Source organism: Littorina saxatilis, unplaced genomic scaffold (assembly GCF_037325665.1).
Source record: "Littorina saxatilis isolate snail1 unplaced genomic scaffold, US_GU_Lsax_2.0 scaffold_1612, whole genome shotgun sequence".
Lineage (NCBI taxonomy): Eukaryota > Metazoa > Mollusca > Gastropoda > Littorinimorpha > Littorinidae > Littorina > Littorina saxatilis.
In genome coordinates this window covers 1-8,787 of record NW_027129137.1, presented here as the reverse complement: position 1 = coordinate 8,787, position 8,787 = coordinate 1, and the positions used below count along the sequence as shown (strand labels likewise).

General features: G+C 40.2%; 1 protein-coding gene across 1 annotated transcript; it reads left to right on the top strand.

The window, feature by feature from the left end:
* Positions 1–990: 990 nt before the first annotated feature.
* On the top strand, positions 991–1,763 carry LOC138957418 (microtubule-associated protein 6-like; the record flags this gene model as incomplete). The annotated part of the gene is made up of 1 exon (XM_070328536.1): positions 991–1,763. A coding segment is annotated over exon 1 (773 nt), but the record flags the coding sequence as incomplete, so codon positions are not given.
* Between the last annotated feature and the right edge of the window lie 7,024 nt (positions 1,764–8,787).

Sequence of the window (8,787 nt, the reverse complement as noted above, 5' to 3'; positions counted from 1 at the left end):
TGTGTGTGTGTGTGTGTGTGTGTGTGTGCGCGCGTGCGGGCGCACGTGTGCGTGCGTGCGTGAGAGAGAGAGAGAGAGAGAGAGAGAGAGAGAGAGAGAGAGAGAGAGAGAGAGTGAGAGAGAGAGAGAGCGAGAGGCTGACTGACTGACTATTAGGGTTTAACGTCCTCTTAGACCAACTGGTCTACATTGGGACAGGTATTGGTAATACGCTGAAGATATGGTGTGATACTTTGATTCGAACAAGCCCTCTGTGGCTGTCTTCTTCGACACACCAGCATTGGGTTTGTCTCGTCAAAGTATCGAAATACGATCATGATAATCAGAGACGAGAGATGATGCATGCGTGTCTTCGTGTTTTCCAAGCCCTGAGACTTTCGCTGTGAACGTGGGATCTTTTTCGTGCACATGTGTGCACACGGGGGTGTTCGGACACCGAAGAGAGTCTGCACAAAGTTGACTCCGAGAAATAAATATCTCGCCGAACGTGGGAATCGAACCCACGCTGATAGCGACCAACTGGCTACAAAGCCAGCGGGCTACCAACTGAGCTACGTCCCCGCCCCCGAGCGAGAGAGAGAGAGAGAGAGAGAGAGAGAGAGAGAGAGAGAGAGAGAGGGAGGGAGAGAGAGCCAAAGAGAGAGAGAGAGAGGGAGGGAGAGAGAGCCGAAGACAGAAAGACAGACAGACAGACAGACAGACAGACAGACAGACAGACAGACACACCGACAGACAGACACACAGACACACAGACAGACACACAGACCGAGACAGCGAGACAGATAACGAGTGTGGGTAGAGATTACGGCGTGCGTGTGTGTGTACGTGTGTGTGTACGTGTGTGTGTACGTGTGTGTGTACGTGTGTGTGTACGTGTGTGTGTACGTGTGTGCGTGAGAACGTGCAAGCTTTCCTTTCAGCTACAATATATATGCGTACCTACTTTCCTTTTTATCAAGACAGTGTGATTTTATCTATTAGCAGGAATACATGATCCCATCAAGAAACCAACAGCCGCTGCAAGACAACTCAGCAAGAAACCAACAGCCGCTGCAAGACAACTCAGCAAGAAACCAAACGCCGCTGCGAGACAACTCAGCAATAAACCAACAGCCGCTGCGAGACAACTCAGCAATAAACCAACAGCCGCTGCAAGACAACTCAGCAATAAACCAACAGCCGCTGCGAGACAACTCAGCAATAAACCAACAGCCGCTGCAAGACAACTCAGCAATAAACCAACAGCCGCTGCAAGACAACTCAGCAATAAACCAACAGCCGCTGCGAGACAACTCAGCAATAAACCAACAGCCGCTGCGAGACAACTCAGCAAGAAATCAACAGCCGCTGCGAGACAACTCAGCAAGAAACCAACAGCCGCTGCGAGACAACTCAGCAAGAAACCAACAGCCGCTGCGAGATAACTCAGCAAGAAACCAACAGCCGCTGCAAGACAACTCAGCAAGAAACCAACAGCCGCTGCAAGACAACTCAGCAAGAAACCAACAGCCGCTGCAAGACAACTCAGCAAGAAACCAACAGCCGCTGGAAGACAACTCAGCAAGAAACCAACAGCCGCTGCAAGACAACTCAGCAAGAAACCAACAGCCGCTGGAAGACAACTCAGCAAGAAACCAACAGCCGCTGCGAGACAACTCAGCAAGAAACCAACAGCCGCTGGAAGACAACTCAGCAAGAAACCAACAGCCGCTGCAAGACAGCTCAGCAAGAAACCAACAGCCGCTGCAAGACAGCTCAGCAAGGTAATACTTCCCTATTTCACCCTGTCATCGGTAATTTACACTTTTGATGCTAGCATGTGCACCATACTCTATATCTTTTACGCAGCTTTCCAATTACTTGTCTCTCAGAAAGTTAGGAGTTAGATGACAAGATAAGAGGCAGTAGTGACAGAAGCAATGCTTCCAAACAATAAAATGCAGCATGGTGCCAGAACTGGCATAACATGTGTCGATACAGAGTTTCAAATGAGGATGTCAGTAAGACGTGAAGAGAACTGCGTCCTGCAACGTTCTGTTAATTTTGTAAAGGAGTACAAACACGAGTAACGCTGGTACTGTGTCGAATAACGTTATCATGATCTTGTTTTAATTTTCTTTTTTTCTTTTCTTTTTTTTTTTCTTTTTTTTACACGTTTTTATTTCTTTTTGGTACACGACATCAACATCAGACAGCAACATAAAATAATGTCACACGCATTCCTTCTTTGCCACTACTAAAGCAAACGTGTGCAAGATTGCAAAAAAGAAGAAAAAAGGCAGCACACAAGCCTATCGTGATAGCTGGTGTTGAAGTCGAACAGGTTGAAAGCTATCGCTACCTAGGTGTAGTGATCGACAACAAGCTGTCTTGGCATGCCAACACTGACCAAATCTTGAAGAAAGCGCACACGAGCATGTACTGTCTAAGGAAGCTTAGATCGTTCTCTGTTCGTAATGACATCCTGCAGATGTTCTATCTGTCCACTGTTGGTAGCGTGTTGACATATGCATGTGTGTGCTGGGGGGATAACCTTAGTAAACAGGATAGTGACAGGCTAGAAAAGCTAGTCAAGAAGGCTGGATCTGTTGTAGGCAGGAAACAAGAGACCATTGAATCGGTTTGCCAGAGACGATGGACTGACCGACTGACCTCAATTTTGGCTGAAGAGACACACCCACTGAAACCTGAATTTGACTCTCGACGCATTGACAGGAGTGGTAGACTGAGGGCTATGGTTGCTAGAACGTCACGTTTCCGCAATTCTTTTGTTCCCAGAGCTATCCATACTTTCAACCAATCACATGTTAGAGGCCTCTATCATGTTTCTCTGTCATAATTATTACTGTACTCTGTTGCTGGGTTATCTGTAGTGTATGTATTTTTAGTAACTGTATTACCGTAGTTCAAATGTGCGGTGTTCTAGTCGACATGTGGTGCTTTGTATACCTTGGGTGTGCGTGGATGTGGAGGTGGACTCTTGGACGTCTTTTTATATTTAGTCAAGTTTTGACTAAATATTTTAACATCGAGGGGGAATCGAAACGAGGGTCGTGGTGTATGTGTGTGTGTATGTGTGTGTGTGTGTGTGTGTGTGTGTGTGCGTGCGTGCGTGCGTGTAGAGCGATTCAGACCAAACTACTGGACCGATCTTTATGAAATTTGACATGAGAGTTCCTGGGATTGATATCCCCATACGTTTTTTTCATTTTTTTGATAAATGTCTTTGATGACGTCATATCCGGCTTTTCGTGAAAGTTGAGGCGGCACTGTCACGCTCTCATTTTTCAACCAAATTGGTTGAAATTTTGGTCAAGTAATCTTCGACGAAGCCCATGGTTCGGTATTGCATTTCAGCTTGGTGGCTTAAAAATTAATTAATGACTTTGGTCATTAAAAATCTGAAAATTGTAAAAAAAAATAAAAATTTATAAAACGATCCAAATTTACGTTTATCTTATTCTCCATCATTTGCTGATTCCAAAAACATATAAATATGTTATATTCGGATTAAAAACAAGCTCTGAAAATTAAATATATAAAAATTATTATCAAAATTAAATTGTCCAAATCAATTTAAAAACACTTTCATCTTATTCCTTGTCGGTTCCTGATTCCAAAAACATATAGATATGATATGTTTGGATTAAAAACACGCTCAGAAAGTTAAAACAAAGAGAGGTACAGAAAAGCGTGCTATCCTTCTTAGCGCAACTACTACCCCGCTCTTCTTGTCAATTTCACTGCCTTTGCCATGAGCGGTGGCCTGACGATGCTACGAGTAAAATGGCATTGCGTTTCATTCTGTGAGTTCGACAGCTACTTGACTAAATATTGTATTTTCGCCTTACGCGACTTGTTGTTATTGGAATTATGGTTTTTGTTAAATTGTATTGCTGTTGCTGTTGTTGTTGTGTGAGTGAGTTGTGTGTTGGCAGACTTGACGGATGACTGTTTGCGTTAGTGAGACTGTGATCATACTCATAATAATCATACTCACTTATTTTCTTATGATGTTTTTGTTTTTTATTATGCATTCTTATTCTTTTGATTGGAAATGAGTATTGTTACAACATAATTTCCAAATGGATTAATAAATTTGAGTTGAGTTGAGTTGTATGTTACACGCTTTGGAGCATGTGCAAGAACGGATTCAAACTCGAAATCGTCCCTCCATAAGCCCCAAAATGCACACACGACTTTTATTTCTCCTGCTGTTATCGTTTCTTCTCTTTACAAATTCTTCAACGCTGAGAATACTGAAAACGGCATCCCAGACGACAGTACTGTTTCCATACGCGAATTTAGCTGCCCTTGGAAAGTGGCTCGCTCAGAAGGCCTGTTAGTCTGAATCTAGAAGGACAGAGTTGTGAACATAGATGACAAAGATCCCGGAAAGAACAAACATTTCGCGGATGCAGACACAGAAAGACGTCATGAAGAATGCGATGCTTCAAAAGATACAGACTGTACGACGACTGTGACGTCATTCACATATACCGAGACGTCATTCATAGTTGTTCGGTCACTTCCGTCAAAAAGTAGATCTCTCGACAATGGCTGCTCCTGTGTTTAGGTTTGTCAAGCTTGAGTACGCAAAACGTGTTTGTTCTCTCCTCTGTTGAAGCTGTGAGACATAAATGCTATTCCGACTTGGTCGTGTGACAGAGTTTTCTTCCACACTCGATTAGCTGATGTCTAACTCAGCCTCACGGCTTCGTTAGACAATCAACGTAATCTCGTGTGGAAGAAAACGTCTGTCACACGACCAAGTCTGAATAGCAGGTAACATCAACCATACAAAACTATGCATCTTCAACAACAAAAAATAATTTCAAAAAAAGAATTAATAAAAATTTAAAAAAAAAAAAAATTTTAAAAAACGGAAAACACACCAAAGCATACAATCACACAGCCCATATTCAATACATTTTCTAAATTATGTAAACAAGCTCTTCGTCTCCTTTTTACATTTAGTCATGCAAGTTTTGACTAAATGTTTTAACGAGGGTCGTGGTGTATGTGTGTGTGTCTGTCTGTATGTGTGTGTGTGTAGAGCGATTCAGACTAAACTACTGGACCGATCTTTATGAAATTTGACATGAGAGTTCCTGGGTATAAAATCCCCAGACGTGGTTTTTTTATTTTTTTCGATAAATGTCTTTTAGGACGTCATATCCGGCTTTTTGTAAAAGTTGAGGCGGTACTGTCACACCTTCATTTTCCAATCAAATTGTTTGAAATTTTGGCCAAGCAATCTTCGACAAAGACCAGACTTCGGTATTACATTTCAGCATGAAGGCTTACAAATTAATTAATGACTTTGGTCATTAAAAATCTGAAAATTGTAATTAAAATTATTTTTTTATAAAACGATCCAAAATTACTTTTATTTTATTCTTCATCATGTTCTGATTCCAAAAACATATAAATATGTCATATTCGGATTAAAAACAAGCTCTGAAAATTAAAAATATAAAAATTATTATTAAAATTAAATTTCCGAAATCGTTTCAAAAACAATTTCATCTTATTCCTTGTCGGTTCCTGATTCCAAAAACATATAGATATGATATGTTTGGATTAAAAACACGCTCATAAAGTTAAAACGAAGAGAGGTACAGTAAAGCGCGCTATGCAGCACAGCGCAACCGCTACCGCGCTAAACAGGCTCGTCACTTTCACTGCCTTTTGCACAAGCGGCAGACTACGGTCATTGTGAAAAAATGCAGTGCGTTCAGTTTGATTCTGTGAGTTCGACAGCTTGACTAAATGTAGTAATTTTGCCTTACGCGACTTGTTTATGTTTCTATTTGATTATTTTGTAAAACTACTCATACCACCAAGTCCTGTTCAATGTTTATGTTCAAGTCTAAAATGAAAAACATCTTTAACCTCCTATTAACTCCAAAACCAAATTTCATCCTTACAAGCTCAATCAGAAAGACAGTCAATCATTTGACAATATCAGAGGTTTAAATGGGTACCACTCCAGAAAAAATGATTACATGTAAAATTGATTTTACTTCAATATTCTTCTACCAAATACCTTTTTCTCAGATCTCTTTTAAATGCAGCCATTGTAGGAACAGCTTTTGCATACTTACACTTGTAAATAAAAAAATTGGCATTTAATATTATAAAATCAAAAACTGTACTACTTTTGAAATATTTATCAATACCAAACAAAATAAAATTTTCACTAAAAAATATGTTCTCAACATTGTGACATTCATTTTTAACATAATTTAACAGATCATTCCAAAATGACTGTACATATTGACACGCCCATAAACAATGTTGAATACTATCCCTCTCGTCTCGGCATAAATGGCACATCACGTCTTCTACTACTCCCATTTGTTTTACCGTAAAATCCCTAGCAAACGCCCAGTATCCAGCAAACGCCCACCCCCTACTTTCGGCCAAATGTTGTGCAGAGGGGTCACTACCTAGCAAACCCCCACCCCGGTTTTTTGTTTTTTAAATTTGTTTTAAAGGTGGTCGTCTACATTTTTGCTTTTTTTCAATAATCTTATGGTTAGATTTCGCAAAAAAGTTATGTCAGATGATGAATGAACCATGGGGAAAAAAGTTATAGAAAAAAAAATATATGTAAAAAAAGATTTTATTTTTGGGTAGCGTGACTCACGCTTCCAATATTTTGTTTTCTGTTTGCTGAGAACATGTGCTTTGCCTAAAAATACTGACCAATCAAATTCATGTCACTATGCTTTTTGCCACACCCAAACAAGTGCAGCAACAGTTTGACACTGGAGCGCTGTCCACGCTTTTTTTTAAACTTGAGAAATGCACGGGATTTGAGAGGAGTTTTGCGCTTGGCATTTTCCAAATAAGGATATCCTACTATGAGTACTACGCTGGAATACTACAATGAATTTTCAAACGGCTACACTGGCTTCGTCTTTCCTAATCGAAAGGGGGTGTATTGTTGATATTTGTAGATAATAGACTCTGCATTTTAATGGTCAAATGGCGATTTCGGTATAAAAATGTAGACAAGGACCTTTAAGACAGTCGGCCTCCTTTATCTACGATTTGTGCACACTGTTCAATGGTTCGCCTTTTTTTGGGGGGGGGGGGGGGGGGGGGGAGAGGAGGAGGGGATAAATTTACGTCATGTCTTTCAGTGACGCCGTTCAGTGACGTCTTTTATTGAGTGTTGAACACTTCTCTCGTTGACAAGCACTTCCTTTCCAAGCTTATGTTCAGCCATGCCGAAGCACAAATAATATACAGTGACATACAGCATGACTTCCCTTCTTTGTCTCTGTTAATCTAGGGAGAAAATATCCAGCGATATTTCTCCGTAGGCCTAAAGTTCGGCCATGACCTAGGCAAAATAACTTGCGCAGCCGCAGAAACAAGAAAATGGAAATCTTTTATGAAATGATTGGGAGCCACGCAAATTTGACCTCTTGATTCCGACCATGAACCCGCTGTTGATAATCTGGAAGGTCGTACCAGAATTGCAGATCTATCTGTGGCCGATTCATAGATTCAACCTACAAACTGCGACCTCATCTGTGATCAGATGGCCAAGCAATGCGTGAAATCTTTTATTCTAAAGCCTTATGGCTCGTTTCGACAAGCATTAAACGGATGAAATTAACCACATGCAGTTTATTCTTCAGAAAAATGCACACAAAAAATGGGCTGGGTTCGGTGATTTGTACATAAACGTCTTCCTAACAAGAGAAGAAACTGTGTTTGTGCTGACGTTATTCTGAGAATGAGAAAAATCAAGGTCACTTGTGTTCTTCTTTTTTTTCTATCACAGAACGTTGATCTTTATTTGCGTAAACAAACGGTGTGTTTATTTTTTTTATTAAAATTGCATAAATCACATGGTTGTATCACTTTTTTTCTCGTGAAAATGTGATGACACTTTATCTTGCAAAGGGGTGTATGCCTAGCAAACGCCCACCCCCTACTTTTACCCGAAATCTGTGCGGAGGGGGGGTGGGCGTTTGCTAGCGATTTTACGGTAATACCACATTTGTTGCCAAAATCCTATGTAATACTCGAATTTGAAACCACTTAAGTTTCACTTCAGACATTTTCGTTACATATTTAAAACATAATTTCCAATCAATATCGACTTCTAATTTACCTTCCCATTTTGTACAACAATTTCGACGCTTTCCATCCTATAGTAGTTTTTCATAATAAAATTTTGCTCCTTTTATTTGGGAGTGAATGGCTGACACTGATTTAATACTATCAATCATACTAGTATTATTCTTCAAAACAATATTAAACGTTTTTATATATTTTTTGATTGCTCCCACGCATCCTAAATAGCTTAAAAAATTTGTTCTGATTTGATACTTTTCACAGAACTCGTTATAGGTATATAAACTTCCATTGTCATTAACCAACTAACCAATGAAATAAATGTTGTTATCAAACCAATTCTGAAACAAACAAGTCTTCTTCCCAATCTTTATATTATTATTGAAGAAAAAAACATTTCTTTCTTCCTTTCTTTCTTTTTACCTTTAATCAAGTTTTGACTAAATGTTTTAACATAGAGGGGGGAATCGAGACGAGGGTCGTGGTGTATGTGTGTGTGTGTGTGTGTGTGTGTGTGTGTGTGTGTGTGTGTGTGTGTGTGTGTGTGTGTGTGTGTGTGTGTGTGTACCCATGTTTCCACAGGTTTGGTTGCCTAAATCACCATAAGGCAACTATCCACACGTGGATGGCAACCTAAACTCTGGATGGCAACCTAATTGTGTGGATGCTCGCTTCATTTAACACCGCTAA